This window comes from Dreissena polymorpha, chromosome 7, assembly GCF_020536995.1.
Source record: "Dreissena polymorpha isolate Duluth1 chromosome 7, UMN_Dpol_1.0, whole genome shotgun sequence".
NCBI lineage: Eukaryota > Metazoa > Mollusca > Bivalvia > Myida > Dreissenidae > Dreissena > Dreissena polymorpha.
The window spans coordinates 32,779,360-32,801,970 of NC_068361.1; the positions used below are offsets into that span (position 1 = coordinate 32,779,360).

Below are 22,611 nucleotides of genomic sequence, written 5' to 3' on the forward strand. Positions count from 1 at the left end.
GTAAGATAATAGGAGGGCCTGTTTTATAGCTCTTAAAAAACAACAACACTGCTTTCTAAAGCGAGTATACACAATCGAGTAATATTTTGTTAAAACAATTTTTATGTTGATGAAAAAATTGAATGAACATTCAAAAGCGGTGTAATCCGAAAATAAACAAAGTCAGAGCATTGAACTATTGCACATAATACAGTTATTATTTTATTTTGTACAAGCGATATATACGCTATTGACAAATCCCAACTAATCTGTGCGGATTTGTTCATACAACACATCGATACAGTGTCTGGTGCTATAACAAAAGCGAATATTCTGTGCAGATTCGTTCATACAATACATCGATACTGTGGCTGGTGCTATAACAAAAGCGAATATTCTGTGCAGATTTGTTCATACAACACATCGATACAGTGTCTGGTGCTATAACGAAAGCGAATATTCTGTGCAGATTTGTTCATACAACACATCGATACAGTGTATGGTGTTATAACAAAGCGAATATTCTTTGCTGATTTGTTCATACAACACATCGGTACAGTGTCTGGTGCTATACCAAAAGCGAATATTCTGTGCAGATTTGTTCATACAACAAATCGATACAGTGCCTGGTGTTATAACAAAAGCGAATATTTTGTGCAGATTTGTTCATACAACACATCGATACAGTGCCTGGTACTATAACAAAAGCGAATATTCTGTGCAGATTTGTTCATACAACAAATCAATACAGTGTATGGTGCTATAACAAAAGCGAATATTCTGTGCAGATTTGTTCATACAACACATCGATACAGTGTCTGGTGCTATAACAAAAGCAAATATTTTGTGCAGATTTGTGCATACAACAAATCGATACAGTGTCTGGTGTTATAACAAAAGCGAATATTCTGTGCAGATTTGTTCATACAACACATCGATACAGTGTCTGGTGCTATAACAAAAGCGAATATTCTGTGCAGATTCGTTCATACAACACAACGATACAGTGTCTGGTGCTATAACAAAAGCGAATATTCTGTGCAGATTTGTTCATACACCACATCGATAAAGTGTCTGGTGCTATAACAAAAGCGAATATTTTGTGGAGATTTGTTCATACAATACATCGATACAGTGACTGGTACTATAACAAAAGCGAATATTCTGGGCAGATTTGTATATACAACACATCGATACAGTGTCTTGTGCTATAACAAAAGCGAATATTCTGTGCAGATTTGTTCATACAACACATCGATACAGTGTCTGGTGCTATAACAAAGCGAATATTCTGGGCAGATTTGTTCATACACCACATCGATACAGTGACTGGTGCTATAACAAAAGCGAATATTTTGGGCAGATTTGTTCATACAACACATCGATACAGTGTCTGGTGCTATAACAAAAGCGAATTTTCTTTGCAGATGTGTTTATACAACAAATCGATACAGTGCATGGTGCTATTACAAAAGCGAATATTCTGTGCAGATTTGTCCATACAACACATCGACACAGTGCCTGGTGCTATAACAAAAGCGAATATTCTGTGTAGATTTGTTCATACAACAAATCGATACAGTGCCTGGTGCTATAACAAAAGCGAATATTCTGTGCAGATTTGTTCATACAACACATCGATACAGTGCCTGGTGCTATAACAAAAGCGAATATTCTGTGCAGATTGGCCCTAACAACACATCGATACAGTGCCTGGTGCTATAACAAAAGCGAATATTCTGTGCAGATTTGTTCATACAATGCATCGATACAATGTCTGGTGCTATAACAAAAGCGAATATTCTGTGCAGATTTGTTCATACAACACATCGATGCAGTGTCTGGTGCTATAACAAAAGCGAATATTCTGGGCAGACGTGTTAATACAACACATCGATACAGTGTCTGGTGCTATAACAAAAGCGAATATTCTGTGCAGATTTGTTCATACAACACATCGATACAGTGTCTGGTGCTATAACAAAAGCGAATATTTTGTGCAGATTTGTTCATACAACACATCGATACAGTGTATGGTGCTATAACAAAAACGAATATTCAGGGCAGATTTGTTCATACAACACAACGATACAGTGTCTGGTGCTATAACAAAAGCGAATATTCTGGGCAGATATGTTTATACAACATATCGATACAGTGTCTGGTGCTATAACGAAAGCGAATATTCTGGGCAGATTTGTTCATACAACACATCTATACAGTGTCTGGTGCTATAACAAAATATTCTGTACAGAATTGTTCATACAATACATCGATACAGTGCCCGGTGCTATAACAAAAGCGAAAATTCTGTGCAGATTTGTTCATACAACACATCGATACAGTGTCTGGTGCTATAACATTAACGAATATTCTGTACAGATTTGTTCATACTACACATCGATACAGTGCCTGGTGCTTTAACAAGCAAACATTATGTGCAGATTTGTTCATACAACACATCGATATAGTGACTGGTGCTATAACAAAAGCGAATATTCTGTGCAGATTTGTTCATACAACACATCGATACAGTGTATGGTGCTATAACAAAAGCGAATAAACGTTCCGTTATCGGCGTAAGCTTGTTCGTTTCTAATTTTATCTAAGTAAACACCATTTGATTACTAGCCCGACTATAGGATAGTTAATATATTTTATGTTACATTCCGCGGTCATATTAATGTATTAATTCAAAATTGAGGAAATACAACTTGACTTAAATGACGTATTTGCTTGCTTAATTAAATAAAAAAGCAGAACTAGCAAACTGTTGCAAAACAACAATGGAACATTGATGTTTTAGCGAACCATATTATAAAAGCAGTGCTTTCTGTTTCACTTTCGGTCGGTACAATAGTCGGTCGGAGGTTGCAGTCATTGAAACAATAGAATACCCATTTTTATGAACTTAATTTGAAATCAAGCACGATTATTTAACAGGAATATTGTTATATAAGAAAAATGGTTAGAAATATATTTAAACCTCGATTTTTTGCAATTACTCTTCCCTTGATGATCCCATTTTTTATCAATTTGTGAAAGTGCGTTAGGCAACATGATTTTTTGTTGTTGTTTTTTTTTCAGTGCAAAATTTTATTCACTCCGTATAATATTACATGCATACGTGAACTATTGAATACATTCATACAAAGTATTATGAATTTAATAAAACAAAGTACTTCATGTACTGCTTTTTTGATGGGTACATAAATATATTATAATAGATATAATTGTAGTACATTCAACATACATTCATACAGGATTATGATTGTGTTATATAATTCAAGTGTTTTACAACAAATAAACAAACACAAGTTTGTACAATACAAACTAAATTAATGTTGAATATAAGTATGTTTATCATTTAGCATTAAATAGTGCACATAAGAAAATTAAATAGTAACTGCTGAATTGCATTGTATACGAAAACTGATAACAGAGTTTACAATAACGAAAACAAATAAATATGTTATAAGCATTATTTATAGTATGTGTTATGAAAAGTTATATCATTATATGAGATGTCAGTAAATATTGAAACAAGGGGCCATATTTTCAAAAGTTTGTTTCATACTGTTTAGTAGTCCGTATTTTAAAGGGATTCTGGGGTTTTTTCTTTGATAATTAAAGATATACTGTTTAAGCTCTAAGCATACTTTATTTAAATCGTTCATTTTTGGAATAATAATTACAAGTACTAGATCCTGACATGTAATGTGAATATGTATGCTTGGTCTACTTCTAGGAAAAATGTCAACAACACATTTAATAATTTATTGGGTTTATGAAAAGTACCAGACCTAGTAAATTATATTTTCAACTTCCAAATTACAGAATGTACATAGATTATTTACAAAAAAAAATCATTTTAAACATTAGGGATTTTGTTCCCAGTATTCTGTGGACTATTCTGTACTGGAGCCATCTGATATATGTTTCCTTAGTTAGATTGAATACAAGTGCACGTACTTTTTTCGTTCGATATTTAAACATTCTAAATTCCATTAAGTATTACAAGCTGGAATGTCATTGTTTTTAATTAATGTTTTATAAATATGTTTCTCTTCTTTAGGGCTGGTTACTATTTTTTTATGTTAGTTGGTATTATAGAATCTTGAGTGTTTTTGTCGAAATTTGACAGGTCTTCAAAATTGTCAATGTATTTCTTTATTATGTTTATTAATCCTTGTTACAATAGGAAGTTTACGTTTGTTCCAACTTGTGTATACAAAAATTCTTCGGAAATTAAGCATTTCTCCCTACCATTATGTCTCTTACAAACCGAATACCTCTTTCATATAGACAATTAATATAGATATATCTATTGCTAATTTTAAAATTATGATTATAAAAAAGAGGCATATCCAGAATATCATCACAATTCAATATTTTTCAAAACATCAAGCCAAAATATATTTTTTAAGTGCAAACATATGTTTTCGGCATACATTTCACCAGTATTAAATACTATTTTAAAATCTATTAACGATCTAGCCAGTAAATAACAATTACCGTCGCCTAACAGTTGTATTTTACCGATTGATACAACTTGTAATTTTTGGGAACCTAAAGCAGGTATATAATAAATAGGCTTATACAGGTGATGCTTCGTGCCGAGCTTAATAAACATATATGTATTCGACAATAACCTGATATTCTACTTAAAAATAATTTATATTTACTGCTTTATTACAAAAGTTACAACGATACCAATTGCTGAAAAAAAACAACGCGTAAATATCGAATGCCGTCTTTTATATACACACATTGACTTAGCTATACATCGGGTGTTATTTAATAATTGCTTGAATGAGGATGGGTTCAAACAAATTATGTAACAAGTAACCATTGTCTCATCGATTAGTACAAAATCACAACATTAAACAACTTCATTTATGATCAAAATGCACAAATGACACAAAGAGTATGACAGGTCTACTCCCAGAATATATATCGTTTAGGGCTTAGTTGTAAGGGTAGTATTGTCCCACTTAACCCGCCGGTTGTAAAGGCGCGCTGAAAAGAAGCAAATACTGCGTTACTAAAAGATAAAACAGTTCATTCTGTGAGTTTATGCGTATGATATTAATAAAGTTTATTAAGTTTATGAAGAACCTTGACAATTTAACAAAAACACTACGATGATGAATGGACACTTAATTGTACACAATCAAATAAATCTACTTGATTTCTACGAGCAGAGCAGAATTTACGTGACTTAGAAATACAAGTGAGCTTAATGACTTGCTTGCTGATTGGAACATATCCAAAAAAAGTTTTCAAAAATTCATTTTTTTAAATCCCATTTGAAAGAGCAAATTTACACACTCATACAAAAAGATCGGTTAGTTTATGGATAATCCTCAAAACAATTTGATAAACTAATGAATCGCATAGATAAAACGTTTATTATAATAATTAAATTATTATTAAGGGAGGCCACTCTTTTCCGGTTGCGAAATCTCGATTATGATAGCCCGCCCCTTTTGGCGCATTTTCAGTCGTTAGTTAGTATTTATCCGGAGCGGACGTTTGTTTTAAAGTGTTTATGGGCTAGAAGTAAAGTTTAAATATTGCTCCCAGGAATGACGGGTTCCAAACCCTAAAACATACATGTTTTTCTTGGTATTCAGCTTTTCGTCTTGATTGTATTATTTATGCTAGTTTGTTCCACATACTGTAGTTTACTTAATGAATTAAAGTATACAATGATTTTTGGTTAAAAAACAAACACGAAACTATATTAGCAAGAACCCTTAAATTGCTCAAGGACACACTCTCAACACTTTTATAATATATAAAATCTATAATATATAAAATCATTTATTGATATACAATGTAACGAAATTTATTTCCAAAACAGCTTTCTCTACTTATATTTTCATTCAAATAATAACGACATTAATGACGTATCTAAAGAGTGGCGAAGTGAACCAGTTTAAGCTGGACTCTCCGGATGTTTTGAACTGTCAATCTGAACAGGTTAGAAGTTGTTATTCGTATATCATTTTAAATAAGATTTATTAATCAGGCATCGACCTTAGAAAAATCTGGATTGTGGGTTAATCGTTTAACCATTATTGGAAAAATTCTTTGAAATAAAAACAATTGTTTTGACCTGTCACTTGATATCGTAAATAGTGTATCTGGTCAGAATGTAAGCATACAAATTCAAATTTCGTTTGGCCACTGGGTTAACAATGGAAATATTATGAAAAGAAACGAAAACATCTATTGACACGCGTAGGGTCAAAGTGGAGATAACCATTTCACTCATTCAACTCTCGTGACATTTTGAGCGTGGGTCAATACGGTCACTACGTGCATACTGTAATTGATGTAATCTAATTGGTATATAACTTCCGTTTGCTTTTAACGGTGAATCAGTTAAAATTTTAATTTTTATTTAAGTTGATGACACGAAGTCGTATCGATACTTCTGCCGCGACCATTTCTATATATTAGCCCCATCTGAGCCGTGTACATTTATTAATAAACGAACGTTTGTCTAGTAATATAAGATCTTAGTGTGAAAAGTTCGGTTTGGTATATGGTATACTACTTGTGACACGGAAATCCGGAGTTCGATGCCCGTTCTGAAAGCTTTCTCAAAATCTTTAAATAGGCTAAAGCTTGTTAATTTTAAAAGACGGACTCGATTTCACGTCTCAATGCGCCTTATCTATTAAATGACATATATACATTTATTTATGAATATTAATACCTGTGATGATCTTGCATTCCATATCCACTACGCCGAAGCAACTGAACCAGTTTTGAATTAGAGAGGCTAAAAAGCAAGCAATTATAAGATATAAGATTTGATATAAAACACATTGATCATCAAGCAAAAAATATAATTTAATTTTTTGGATGCATTCCTTTTTTATTGAAAGTCTTGTAATGTTTTGTAAACAATAATTTCCATATATGTATTGCAATACATGGTAATCAAATATCAAAATTTTTACCATTCCGCACGTGATTGCTAAGATAGCGGGCGACAGTATTTTTGAGCGGACAACAGTATTTTGGGGACAGTAAATTTTTTCCCGCTTGGTCTAACAGTATTTCTATGTCACGATGGCCTATGGGAGTTTAGCATTGTCAATGAAAGTGAGGTTTACTAAAACAATATATCATGCAACGTTGCATCAGATAGATATCAATGTAGCGGTATGATAAAGAGAGAATAACAGGTTACTGCCTGATCTTTTTGTAATATATCTGGCAAGGCTTAGAATAATATAACGGCGAGGCTTTCCGAGCCTTTAGTTTATTCGTGCCGAGCCTCATATATTACAAAACGATCAGGCAGTAACCTGTTATTCTGTTTATCATACCTGTTCGTCCCCGATTTTAGGGAAATAATGAAAAAAATCGCTTAAAAGATGCAGTTTTAGCGGGAAAGAATATGACTTTTGTCGTTTGACGTGTTAATAATGACGTCATGAGCACGCGCGCTTAATATTTGTAAAAAATGTTTTTTGCGGTTTGTGTTGCATTTTGTGCTTAAACATATAACATATTGTTATCAATTTTGTTGTTATGTTGAGTCTTATTCGATTTTAATAAAAATGAGTACTTTATAGTTGATTCCAAGTAATATGACCATCCTCCACACATGACTGATATAAGAACTTCCTGTTGACCATGATATAAAAATATAAAATGCAACGTTATATCAGGCATATATCAATGCGGTGGTATGATAAACTAGTAATATGGCATCAGTTATGAATTACGAATAATTGAAAACGACCACTTAATTATTATGTAGGGGAAACGATCGCTTACCAGTAACATTCTAAAAATTCTCAATCATATTTCAGCAGACTTTGAACTTTAACCCAAAATCTTTGTAGACGTATGATGTTATTATTTAAATCATTGTATATTTTTTAAATAAATGCCACACTTAGAGAATACGAGGTTATTGTGGAATACAAATAGGTTAATTTAGCCGAGGGTTCATGCCAAGCTAAATAAACTTATTTGTATTCTACACTTACCTGGCATTCTATACATTCAATCATTTCCACATATGTAATACTTCATAACGAAAGTGAACATCAGAAAGATGCAGAAAAACAACGCTTACTGTAAATATTGCACAACGTAATGATTGTACACAAAATGACGTCGTTATCGTTCGGCCACTATTTCATTATTGCGGGCATAAGGATGGGATAAAACAAATTATTTACCTAGTAGCAATTTTCTAATCGATTAGCACACACACAACATTATACAGCTTTATTAACGGTCAAAATACACAGTTGACACAACTACATTTGACGGGTCCACTCCAAGCGCCTATGGAATGACTTGAAGGGTTACATTGTTGAACTTGCCTATAACCATCAGGTTGTAAAGGCGCGCTGAAAAGAGCAGACACTACGTTAGTTCGATATGTTCAGCTTTCAATATGACAACAATATCGATTCGTTTATACGCAATCTTCAATCAAACTTGTTTTTCTAACAAATCGTATAGATAAAACGTGTATCACTTAACTTGTTTTAAAAACACCTTGTTATGTTCTTAAGGATCCAGAGTAAGGTTTAAATTTTGCTTTTAATAATGCCGGGTCCGAATCCCAGTACAGACATTGTTTTACTAGTATTCAACTTTTTTCTTGATTGTATTTCTATTACTTTGGCGTGTTCGAAATATTATAGTTTGATGAGTAAACATGAAACAACATTACGCAACTGTGTGAACAAGAACTTATAAATGGCTCAGAGAAATACTCTCCTCACAATATCCAATTCACGCATGCTTTTGTACAAGCTCTACACGAAAAACATTCATATCAAATACTATTTAATAAAATATAATATATATATTATATATAGCGTTAATTGGAGACACTCCTCGAAAAACGGGATTAAATGCATGTGCGTAAAAGGTCACCAAGACTAGGGACGACACTTTCCGCTTCTATGATATGCTTCGTTAAAGAAAGTATTTTCTTTGCAACATCAATTTAAGGCGGAAAGTTTCGTCCCTGATAAACCTGTGTACCGTCTACTATCGGATGACACTTAACGGGATATAAAGGCATATTGTTAATGGATGTTTTTGTTTTGGTATAAGACATTTTATAGTGTTTAATCTGAGAGTAATTGTACGTTTTGCAAAGACGAACAAAGACTAACAAATCAATACTGTCCGCGGCTTCTAGCAAATACCAAGGTAAAATCGCCCATAGGGAATTGAACATAACTGCAGCCTTACATCCTATATATTGCGTGTATGGCAGAGTTTATTTACATGTCATCACTGAGTCTTCACGACTACCTTATTAGCTTACCTGCGCCATATATACTGTGTGTATGCCATAGTTAATTTTCAGGTCATCGCTGAGTCTTCACGACTACATTATGTGCTACCTGCGCCATATATACTGTGTGTATGCCATAGTTTATTTACAGGTCATCGCTGAGTCTTCACGACTACATTATGCGCTGACCTGCGCCATATATACTGTGTGTATGTTATAGTTTATTTACAGGTCATCGCGGAGTCTTAACGACTACCTTATATGTTGACCTGCGCCATATATACTGTGTGTATGTAAGAGTTTATTTACAAGTCATCGCTGAGTCTTCTCGACTACCTTATGGGCTGACCTGCGCCATATATACTCTGTGTATGTGAGAGTTTATTTACAGGTCATCGCTGAGTCTTCACGACTAACTTATGTGCTGACCTGCGCCATATATACTGTGTGTATGTCAGAGTTTATTTACAGGTCAACTCTGAGTCTTCTCGACTTACTTATGTGCTGACCTGCGGCATATATACTGTGTGTTTGTCAGAGTTTATTTACATGTCATCGCTGTGTCTTCTCGACTTACTTATGTGCTGACTTGCGCCGTATATACTATACCAAAGCCACCCTAATTATTTAATACGATACGTGCAAAGGTAAATCTAGGACGTAACATTACGCACATGCATTAAACCCAGTTTTACCAGAAAGAGACTAATTTTATTAATGTACCATACCCTTGAGTTGTCTGCAATCGCCGTAGTTACAGGCTTCGTCTCCGCAGCAGACATCGCAGTTCAGGGTTTCATGTTGGCACTCGGGACCAGAAGCACCCGCACCCGCACAATGGCGCAAATCTTCGAACACCCTTTTCATCAATAGTCTACATATCTGAAACAGAGTTTGAAATAATCTTGACGCTTTGCTAATGAGTCCATATTAACAGTTAAACGTTATATTGCGTTTGATGTTCTGTTTGAGTCATCTGTTTTTGTTCGATGTCTTGCACTTTTTGTGATGCTATAGGAGTTGTGCCCGGCTGTGGTTTTTGGACTTTTACCTTGCTGATATGAACCTCGCTCTGAGAAAAGTGGGTTAAATGCATTTGCGTAAAGTGGTGTCCCAGATTAGCACCTGTAGTCAGCACAGGTTAATCAGGGGCGACACTTTCCGCTTGTATGATATTTTCCGTCTAAAGAATGTCTCTTCCTATAAAAAATCCGGTTTGGGCGGACAGTGTCGTCCCTGATTAGCCTGTGTGGACTGAACAGGCTTATCTGGGACGACATTTTACGCACATGTTCTAAACGACGTTTCATAGGACGAGGCTCATATGAAAATGAGTGTGTCAATACATGTACCTTTTCTAGTACTTGGTCTGTGGCTACAATAGTATTTTTAATATTATAGAACGAATATTACTTTCGATGAAACGAAATAGCTTGATTACACCCAATGTCAGCATAACTTTATTACGTTTAGTATAAATGCTCTTTCATAGAATTCTCTGAATAAGATAACAGCGATCTCATCATTACGCCATTACTCCTCTTCTTTTTGAACGAATTACCTTTTACGTATATACTAATATTCACGTATAAGCATTAGCAGAGTACACTGACTAAGCGTTAAAATTATTCAATTTGTGTATATCAGCAAACGCGATTGTCATTGTATACGAATGTTCCTCTATTATGCATTCATTAAACTGGACAAACATGTATAATGACAAGAGTAGGTAAAAGAAACGGTTTCAGAGGCTTGTGTGATTGATTTGGCACGGCACGTTTATGTTATTCTTATAGCATTACATTCTCAGAAGCGATTGCGCTATTTGCATGCATGACCATTAACTGTATCACGACTCACGTATTTGTTCTGACACCCGTATTTGAACGTCGGAGCCAATCCTGGATGGTACTCATTGTGGGAAAAGCAAACCTGATAATACAAACTCGCATGCAAAAGTAATTATAAAATGTGTTACACAGAATTACACATAACAAAACAGAACTTTTTGAACTCTCTGATATACAAATATGCAGGAACACTAGAGACATGTTCAAGCAAAAATTAGTGCAAACGTTACTAACATGTTTGGAAGTTTGATCATTACACTGGAAAAATACAGTATTTAATGTATTGTGTTCTGTTAAATCATGAACATGGCTCGGCTGAATGCATTGCTTGTTTTTTATAATGTAACATTAGTAAATTGGTTACGGTTTCATGTATTCTCTAAAGTATTGATGTCCGGTTCACATCCATTTAATTTATATAGATGTAAGTTTTATTCTTTTATTTGGATCACAATTCTTATTTTCTATCGTAAACCTCCATCGTGGTTTCTAATGATGATAAGCAGTCGTGCTGAACTCAAAAAGGGGTTCCATACATAAAAAGATACCTGGTCTGTGTCACACGTAGTGAGAGTGATACAATCCGAAGGGTTTGAGACTGATGCCTGAACAGACTTGGATGAGTCGCAGAAGTAGCATAGAGATCTGTTCGTATTGTCTAAAAGCACGGGTATATAATTACATAAATAATGAACATGCTTTGCACACCAGCGTATGGTACCTACGGAGAAATTTATAATATTTGTACATCTATTGAACAAAGATTATTAAGCTGTGACTAGTAATTAAAATAATCTTATTATTTGTTTTTTTTCATCATATAAATATTATGATTAATTATATGAACCATGATACTATTTGGTTTTCGAGGAATGCAACTAGGCATTACTAGAAGCGTTCAAGTATGAATTGTTGTGGACGTTTTTTTCAGACGGCATCACGATAATCACGCGGAACCGACAGTCGTGGGTATGTTTAGATGCAAGTTTTATAATGTATCATTTCCCGTTAAAATCCGCTTAATTGGCATGTATTTATGAAAAGCTAAATATTGTATGTGTACTTATATACAATTATACAACAATGGTTGGTATAGAGTCTCAATTCGCCGCGGCATTACTGCCCCATATGAGGAGTCTTTGTATTCGTTGCATAGAGTTTAAAGACGTTTTTGGTAAAATGTGTTTAGTGAATGGACATAATAAAATAATAAAATGCATTTTTGAAAGTTATTTGCTGTATTCAGAATTTAGGTGAAAGCTGGTTTTAATAGATTATAAAAATACATATGACTTCGACAAAACATGATTGTCTGTACAGCAGTTTGCTGGAGTGAAAGAATTATGCGTGTTTTATGAAAAGAATTATGCGTTATTTATGCAAAGAATTATGCGTGTTTTATGCAAAGTATTGTGCGTGTCTTATGCAAAGAATTATGCGTGGTGTATGCCAAATACACTGTCAGGAAAATACTAAGTATGTTTCACATCTTGTTGGGAGTATTTCCTACAATACTTAAACTTATTTTGAACATGCTTAAGATCCTTGCTTGATGGGTTGTCAATATATTGAAAGATAAGCACAAAAGAGCACAGATGAGCAAAAAACCTTGTTCAAACATTAGAACTACGAGTTGTTTAAAAAAACGTCATTGGTGACGTGATATGGGTAAAATTTAAAATTGAAAACGAGGTGAGTCAAAAGGCAAGAGGTAAGAGTAAATAATGTAATTATGCAATATTATTTAAATATCAATGTTTCGTTCTTCAGTTTGCTAGACTTAATGGAAAATTCGTAAATACAAAGCTATGCAAGACTAAAGTTCTTAAACGAACTCAATACATATTGCAAAAAAGAGGACACGGTGCATTTATGCCAATGTCATATTTCTGCATGACAATACGTCATCGCACAAGGAGCGTATATTTTTAGTTTAGTTTTTGTTAATGAATGAAAAGGTTGGAGTGCTTCCTAAACCTCTGAATAAAGCTACACCTGCCCCTTGTGACTTCTTTTTATTCCAGAAAAAGCTTAAAGGCAACACATTTCATATGTCCAGTGCAAATACGTCGTTTATCCATTGTCAAGGTGTCATCATATAAGAATATATCGTAGCATATCAATAAAAAATGATAATGCCTTGAACCGTTTGATCAGAAGTCAGAATGTTTACATATTTGTTAAGGGTAAATACTGCAATGGTGCTCATTAAGTGTTATCGAAATCTTTTATTGATGCATTGTAATGTGCGTATATATTTTCAAATTTAAACGCACCTTGGTTACTTCCGCAGGGATTGGAGCAAGGTTTTTTATGGATTAATAAATATATTTAAAAGCAGGAGGCAAATGACTCCGCGCTTGAAATTTTTATTGATGAAATAAAATGTTTAGGGTTGGAAATACTGAAATACATAGTTATTGTCTTTCTGCAAATTTGTTAAATGCTCTGAAATTTTTCTAGTAAAAACTGAGATAAATACTATGAAAAATTTCAATTTGTGTAATTTATACTTCATTATAGAGTTATCTTACTGGTGATATTATATGATAAATGATGCAATGCAGATAATTCACACAAGTGAGTAAATCTCAAAATGCTGGCATCTAAATCAAGTATTCTGTACATGTATGAGCAACATGTGTTGGCAACTTAAAAACAAATACCAATTTGATTATCATATATATATGAATATATAAAAGTAATTACCCTGTCTAATTCCACACAAAAGTTTGTTACAGGCGTCTTGGTTTGAACAGCATATAATAACATGGAAAAGTGTGTATATTAACATTCAAGCCTCATAAACACTGAAAGTCAACGAATATTTCGTAAAATATTACGATATCCAAACATTTACGAGTGAACTCGAGATAGGCTTCGAGCAGCTCATGAGAACTACGTCGTGCTTCTGATGCTGCCTTAATCCAATCAACGTTCGCTCATAAATGTTTGGATATCGTCGCGAGAAATTCACATGGAATATATTGTCACACAAAAAAATAAAACGAACTTTTTTTATCTCGTTAAATATATGGTTTCAAACCACATATAACTTTGAACTTTTGGGCTATTGCTATAAAGTACACTGTATTTGTTTTATTTTTTACCTGAAATAATTTTGAAATATGTCTTTAATATAATTTTTTATGTAGGATATACAATTGGATCCTAAATAATGAAAGTAATTTCAGACGCACACGGTTGAAGGAATAATAAATCTTAATACCAATTGAGGTTTAAGTTGACATTTTGTATCAAGAGCAAAATGCAAAAACTCAACAAAGACATGCTTTTGTGCATGTATAAATATATTTACAAATATAAAAACATATATAATCCGGAGATTCATATATAAACGTTAACAACACAAATTTGCATTAATAGTTTTACTTGATTTCGTTTTAATATAAAGAAATGAAACGGTGCGTTGTTGATTCGAATATTTTGTGGACATCAGCGAAATATAGCTGGTTTCGAACGCTTGGTATACCTAAAAACAGACTCGATTGAGGGGATTGTATGTGCGTGTAAAGTTTTAAATGGGTGTAAAGACATGACCTGTAACATTGTATACCTTCTGGGAACTTGAAAAGACTCGTATTCTAAAATGGATGAACATTCAACAGATATTTATTAGATAGCATTCGTTCTCGATGTGGTATATGCGCCAACCTGCCTATCATACAAGTTCTGAGAAACTATAAACAAATACATATTAATTAAAAGGTCCCTTGGTATTTACTCGTTTACACTGAAATCAAATAGATTTCATTTTTATGTCCCCTAGTATATACTGGGGGAAATATTGTTTTGCCATGACTGTTGATTTGTTTGTTGGCTTGTTGGTTTGCGTCAAACTTGAAAATTTTCCATTACTTTTGCAATATTGAAGATAGCAACTTAATATTTGGCATGCATGTGTATCACATTGAGCTGCACATTTTGAGCGGTAAAAGGTCAAGGTCAATGTTATTCTTCACGGTCAGAGGTAAACAAGAGATGTGTTTGTCAGAAACACAATGCCCCCTAATACACCGCTTTTTTTACCTTTGACCTTGAAGGATGACCTTGACCTTTCATCATTCAAAATGTGCAGCTCCACCAGATACACATGTGTTAAATATTAAAACAGTTATGAAAATTTATGTTTTTTATATTTTGACCTTTGACCTTGAAGGTTTATCCTGACCTTTCACCACTCAAAATGTGCAGCTCCACGAGAAGTAAATAAGAGATTGATATAATTTTTTTTAATTTTTGACCTTTGACCTTGAGTGATGACCTTGACCTTTCACCACTCATAATGTGAAGCTCGACGAGATACACATGCATGCCAAATATGAAGATGCTGAGTTCAATATTAAAAAGTTATGATAAAACTTGAACGCAGGTTAAAAAATACAATGATATTTGACCTTTGACCTTGAAGGATGACCTTGACCTTTACTTTTCACCACTCAAAATGAGTAGCTCTATGAGATACACGTGCATGGTAAATATCAAGTTGTTATGTCCAATATTGCAAAAGTAATTAAACTTTAACCAAGGTCAAACTTTTGGACAGACAGACAGGACAAAAACAATATACCCCCGATCTTTCGATCCGGGGGCATAAAAATATGGGTAAAAATCGTCAATCTTTAACCTTTGCAATAACATTTGCAATATTGAAGATTACAACATCATATTTTGCATACATGTGTATCTCATGGAGCTGCACATTTTGATCAAGGTCAAGATGAGGTCAACCTTGAATGTCAAAGGTAAAAAAAAGGGGGACATAGTGTTTCACAAACACATCTTTTTGCTCTTGTAGTGTTGCTTCTGATTTTCTTAATCAAAATGTTGATCAATTATAATTTAATATCTAGGAATGACGTTATTTATAAGAAAAATTAAGTAATAACTGATACATAATTAGAAATGTAACTGTTACGTTAGAAGTGCGGATTTATTGCAGGTGTATGGCGAATACAATTACCGTAAAGCGTATGGGATTTAGTGGGTGGAAGAGGACTTACTGTGAGCAGCTGACGAGCTCATCCCGCTTTCCTATTGCACCAGCTGTACCCCCTTTGCATTGCTAAAAGTACCACAACAGCAAAGAATATAACACAACAATTTTACTTTGTTTGACTGATCATTTGAAAATAAAGCATCTACAACATGTATTCCATGTAATTAATTCTGCATATTTCAAATTTATAAGCATTTATATTGAAATTAGCCGTGTTAAACAAACTTGTTTGCTTAATAATTGTTCTTTAAAATAATAAGTATTATAATACAAATTATGCATGTATACATATAACTGAACAAATACATTCAATTCAATGTTTTATTTAAGTGGTTAGTCTCATCCATTTCATGTACATACTTATTACAGAGCATGAAAACATTCATAAAAACATAAAAAATGGCCATTCTATGTAAGAATTATAAGAGACTTTGAGGAGTAAAATATTTCTTAATTTTCACATACTTGTTCTTTATATACATATCTAAATTAAAAGTTGGGTTACTATTGCTCATCCACAATTAAATACTGCCATAAGATATAATGAACTAAAATACTGACACTGTTAACAAAAGTGGCAATAACGCGCATAGTATAAAATGGTTTAAGAAATCGATTATCAACTCTGACCAGGTCGGAAATGAACTGATAAGCAATGGTTACCTAAACTTAGATACAAACTAAAAGACCCTGTTGACTAATACTATAGTGACATTGATTACATTTTAAAACAATATACATTTAAACCCGAACGGTGACGCCAGACTGATTTCAAAGAGACATATTTAGCAGAACAGACATCCAGAACATACTTATTCCAAAGGAATAAGCAACCCTACCCGGTTTGCCATAAATTCTGTTTGACTTTATACAGGATTTGGTCTCCTCAGTCTGGGTGCACACCATTCAAGTGAGTTATTTTGCACTAACAAGCATGTTACAACTTTGCATATAATAATGATCAAAGTACTGACAGTACTGGTGTGACGATGCTTTTGAACAGGATTGATATAAAAGCATCTATTTAAGTTTTTCTACATCACCCCAATTGTGTATGTGGGTACACAAATTTTTGGTAGGAAAAATGGGTACGAAAATTTTGGGTACAACAATTACGCCAAAAAAAAATTAGTACGTAAAAAGATTTGGTTACGAAAAAAATTGGGTAGGAAAAAAAATTGGGTACGAAAAAAAAATTGGTTACGAGCAAAAATTTGGGTGCGAAAAAAAATTGGGTACGAAAACAATTGGGTACGAAAAATGTAGGGTACGAAAAAAAATGGGGGTACGGGGAAGTAGTAAACGTGGGGAACTTGATCCTTGCAGCGAAACTGGGAGGCGGGTTACATTCTCGATCAAATATAACAAGAAATATCTTTAAAAAGGTGTTCGACGTGTATTTTCTGTACCACTTGTCTGTTACAGTAAAACGTTTGTGGGTTATAACATTACGTTTCAGCATATACATTCAAAACTTGACATGCTCTTTTATTATACCATTCTCTTTAATTTCACATGTATATTATACCAAACTTTATATTTCGTTGTTTCCTTTTCTAAGTTAATGATGCTATGTGTACGGACGTGATTTCACAATCCCATGTGCATGAACATATACTTTTTCTCTTTTGATTATTGTTCTTTTTCTCTAATTTAATAAGCTTAGGCATGTTTGTTCCTTAAGTACGGCAATAATTGCATGATGATTCCCGATCGAAAGTGGGTATGAGCACATAGTCGTAAGAGCACTTGAATACGTGAGTTCGCCCATGAACACACGGTAAGGTTAACTAAATCTCCGTGATATGACCTAATATGTGTTTAAAACAGCAAACAATTTCCAACGAACGAATGAATTGTCAAACATAGTTTGTGCACTGATGTGGCTCTGTAATTTATGTTTGAAAAGTTTATAAAACATGCAAAATGAGAAAGCACGCAGAAGAGTGAGTATCACAGATATGATACGGCTGTTATGCTGTTTATATACCATAGTCGCTACAACGTTTACAAATGACAGGTTCAAAATAATTCATTTTCTTTACACTCATGATAGCATTGAAATTTAATTACAGTGGAAACCCTCTAAACCGGATCCCCTTTATACCGGAATCCTCTCTAAACCGGAAAAATTGTCCGGTCCAATTTTTTTCCCTATAAAACCATGCGTAAAATATCTCCTCGAGACCGGAATCCCCTCAATTCCGAATACCGGTCATTCTTTGGATCAAAATTGGGTCATTCCATTCGTAATTGCACCCCTCTAAACCATTCAGGGCCAGTTTATCGCACCTTAGACCTAGTATCGAAAAGTTGTGAATAGCGGATTAAAGACGCGTGAAATTAATAAAGGTGGTCGAAAATTTGTAAAATGTAAAAATCGCAAACCAATTTAAAGATACTTGCCCTGTGATGTATATATCGATCAATAGAGGTGATAATACTGATTATAATTACTAATAACAAACATAGAGTTCTTTAGTGTGTTTTGTTGTTGATGTAGGAAGCTGTGTTAAATTTTAATAATCTTAATGCTATTTTATTGTGTGTAGTTTATTACAAATTCTAATTTAATGTCATATAAAATGGTGATTTGCAGAGTTCTTGAAGCAGTTGCATTTATATATTCATTTAGATTTTCAAATTGGTAATTAAGATAACTAAGACTAAAAATGTCCAAACCTCCTTCTAAGCGAAGGCCCGTGGAATTGTCTCTAGAAGACCAAATCAAATTGATAAAAGAATCAGAGATGTTCCCTTAACCTACACTATGGATTCTGTCAGAGAAATATAGGGTAGGAAAGTCGACGGTCGGGGATATCGTGCGAAAATAGTCTGCGTACATATCTCATTGGGAAAACTCTTCACCAAACAAACGTCGGTTTAACAATGAAATGACATTTAGAAACATCAACGAACTTGTTTGGGACAGGTTCTGTAATGTAAGGGCTAAGTCATTGCCGATCTCTGGTCCGATCAAACAGGAAAAGGCACGGTGCTTTGCTAAGGAATTAGGAATTAGTGACTTTAAAGCGTCTCATGGGCGGCTGTGTCGTTGGAAGATGTTTTTCAGTGTAAAAAGGAACTAAATTCACCTAAAAAATGCATACATGTGTAAAATTGTTTGTTTTTCAGGTTGCACTGTTTGTTTTATGTTGTGAATGATATTGCTTTCGAATCAATAGATTAAGTGACATGTGTTGTTCTTATGTGATGCAGTATCAATAAATGTTATATGTAAATAAACTATTAAATTTTGCTAAAAGTGTTTTTTTTCCATATCAGCTATGTTATTGAGCTTCTGAAAGTAAAATAGACAATTTCCCCTCTTAACCGGAATCCTCTCTAAACCGGAATTTCCTCTTGGTCCCGGGGATGTCCGGTTTTGAGGCGTTCCACTGTATACACGTTTTAATTCGCAATTTATTTACTGAATCACGACAAATGTCAATACAAAACAGAAAATGCATAGTTGTTTCATTGATCTATAAACATATAATGGATTGAATATAACTGATTTAAAATTAACGTTTTCAAATTATTATTTAATCTTTTCCCAGAATATGCTGTCCTATTTATAGCTGAGCTTCTTATACCTTTATCAATGATAATCAGCGAGGTATGCCGATAAGAAAAATCGAGCTATCTCAATCGGACTGGCTCGGTCTTTTACATAGGTTTCCATTGTGAAGAATTTTTTCATGATATGATAACTTAGACGATGCTTCGCAGCATCGTCAAAAAGGAAAAATACTCCAAAGAAGGTTTCATAAAGTTTTAACCTATTTTGAGTAGATGTATTTTTTCCTTTCATGAAGAATAGAATAGCAGGTTTGGGCTGAATACATAACATTCTTTGTAGTCAATATATTTCAATTTTTCACAATCTGACATGGCATGATTATCAGGATTTACACTTATATTATCCATTAGCATTTTCCTTGCATCAACATACAACGGACAGTGAAAGAGTACATGTATTTCATCCTCAATCTTATCTGTACAATAGAAACAAGTCCTATTACATAGCTCTATATATTCATACTGACCGGTCTTTAAACTAAGCGGCGCCACACCACACCTAAACTTAGTTAAATCACTTCTATAATTGAATGGTATTTTACCGCTAAAATATGTTTCAGTACCAAAATTTACTTTAAATAGTTTATAAGTCCTTAATGTATTAGTCCTATGCCCTTTTGTCCAGATTCTCTATTAACAAAATTTCTCCATTTAACAGTTTCCTTTGCTAATAACTTATATCACTCTATATCAATTATAACATGTTAACTAATATCTAATGGTATATCTACAATATAAGACATATTAAGATAACTTAAACACACCTTTAATCTGTGTACCCATTTCGAACAGATATTGATTTTGTCCAATTATACATTTTCTTGTAAAGTCTAGATTCATCCATCTTCACATTTCTTAATGCTTTCTACAAACAGATCCTAATTGTTTAACTATTGGTGGTGTCCAGCCCATTTCACCCAAAACAGCCGCATTTGGCGTGTATTACCAACACCAAGATAGTACCGCATGGCTCTATTCTGAACAACGTTATTGCATGAATAGGATTTATCTCCCCATATTGACGCATTATAATTAATTATGGGCCATATCATGGACTAAAACAGTTTTGTAAAGGTTGAAAACCCCAAGCCTCCAAAAGCTTTACATTTAGAAATTACTAAACCCAGTGCTCTAGATGCAGACTTAGCTTCACTTTTTTGCTATTTCATGGTAGTCTAAGTACTCATTTAAGATAACACCAACGTATTTTAAGTTCATTCCAGCAATTTTAAACACATGTTCAGTTTTTTAAACACTTTTTGGTCTAAAATGAACAATCTTTGATTATCACAGTTAACTTGCATTTAATTTCATGAACACCAGGCAGAAAAAGAATCTAATAACAGTGGAGGTCATCAGCATTTTTTGCGAGCAGAACTACATCATCAGCAAAAAGGAGAATACATACTTGTTGATTATCTATGTCAATACCTACTCATAAGTTACTCAAAAAGGATATCAAATCATTTATGTAGATATTGAATAGCACAGGGAACAAGGACTGCCCTGCTTCAAGCCGCATTTGACGTCGAACCACTCTGAATCTAACCAATTTACTCTCACACAACATTTCACATCACTGTATAAAGACTTCACGGCTTTAAGCAGACGGCCCTGTAGTCCCTCATGCCTTAATTTCACAAACAAAATATATGTTAATAAATCGCATTACTGCAAGAGTAAGTCCTTGCTTATTTATAATATCTAAATTATTGTTTGTCACGGCATCACAATTAAGATCGTGGATATAAAGAGAGAGAAAATTAACGAGTTTCACATATGTATGCTAATACATAAACATCGATTCTAACCAAGCATCGAAATATACACTCTGCAAAAAGCATGTTAATGTTTTCAGAAACTTACCTAATTTCTGTAAATAATGTTTTATATTAAGAAAATAATTAAACAACCCAGCACATAATCGCGTGGCCAGCAGTTCAAGCAACGTACTTATTTCTCTTCTTCGGCAACCTCCTCGGTACACAGTATTGAACGTTTCCGTCACAACCTGGTCCATGTAGCATTCCTGTGAACGGAACACAAATCTGTCAATTAAAAGTGTCAATTTAACGACATCGTGGTTCGTCTTATAAAGTTTGATTTTTAACATCATTAATTAAATATGTTGTCAATATTCTTAAGTAGACTCTCGTACTAAGGACAGTGATGGGCTATTATTCAGAGGTTATTGGCAACCTGGTGTTTGATTATCATTGCCATTATGAGTCAAATATATCCTCCAGGTTTTCGGCCCACCGGCCATTATTGACGTGTTGGGGTGATAATCAACAAGGTTGCCAATAACCTCTGAATAATTGTCAATCACTGTCTTTAATACGAGAATCTACTTAAGAAGACTCTGATCACTAATGTCTTAACACGTTTGTTTTCATATACAGAGCAATGTTTTTAAGATCGCACCCCGTATTTTATATACTTTTATACTATACTGTATATTTTAGTTTAAAAAATGAGTCGCAAAGTAATTGACCCTTTGTTCTAGTATAACTATTTGTGACCCATGAATATTTCTATTAAACTAGTTACATGAGAATAACGCAATACAGTATTGTGTGACGAAAATGTGAATTGTTGTTACAAAAAAAAACATTAAATATAAAGTAATTATGTTTTTACATTAAACACAATCATTTACGACGTTACTTCAACATGATCATGAATTTATATAAGGTCAAACTTTAAACGTTAGAAAACATGTCGTTTTGTTGATTAATGTCTTAAACTGGGCAATGCTGACACATGTCTAAGTACTGCATAGTAAGTTTAATGTTGGATAAATAAGAATGTAAAAACCTGTATCATATGTTTCCAGGAGATCTGATCAATATTAACATTTATTCTTAATCGACGTTCCTACGTAAGCATGT

The 22,611-nt window shown here is 33.6% G+C and overlaps 1 protein-coding gene across 1 annotated transcript; it reads right to left on the bottom strand.

Annotated features, from left to right (window-relative positions):
• Positions 1–8,227: 8,227 nt before the first annotated feature.
• Positions 8,228–21,943, bottom strand: LOC127839606 (uncharacterized). The gene is made up of 6 exons (XM_052367994.1): positions 21,920–21,943; positions 21,674–21,749; positions 11,667–11,839; positions 11,129–11,200; positions 9,997–10,150; positions 8,228–8,363 (listed from the first exon to the last, which is right to left on the bottom strand). Exons 1-6 carry the CDS (start codon positions 21,941–21,943, stop codon positions 8,299–8,301), a joined length of 564 nt encoding a protein of 187 aa, XP_052223954.1. The 3' UTR covers positions 8,228–8,298.
• Between the last annotated feature and the right edge of the window lie 668 nt (positions 21,944–22,611).

Coding starts and splice junctions, on each gene's coding strand:
- LOC127839606 (XM_052367994.1), bottom strand. CDS start 21,943: ATGGCAATGATAATCAAACACCAG. Junction 21,750..21,919: donor CAATGATAATCAAACACCAG/GTTGCCAATAAC, acceptor TTCCGTTCACAG/GAATGCTACATGGACCAGGT. Junction 11,840..21,673: donor TTGCCGAAGAAGAGAAATAA/GTACGTTGCTTG, acceptor ATTTCTCCGTAG/GTACCATACGCTGGTGTGCA.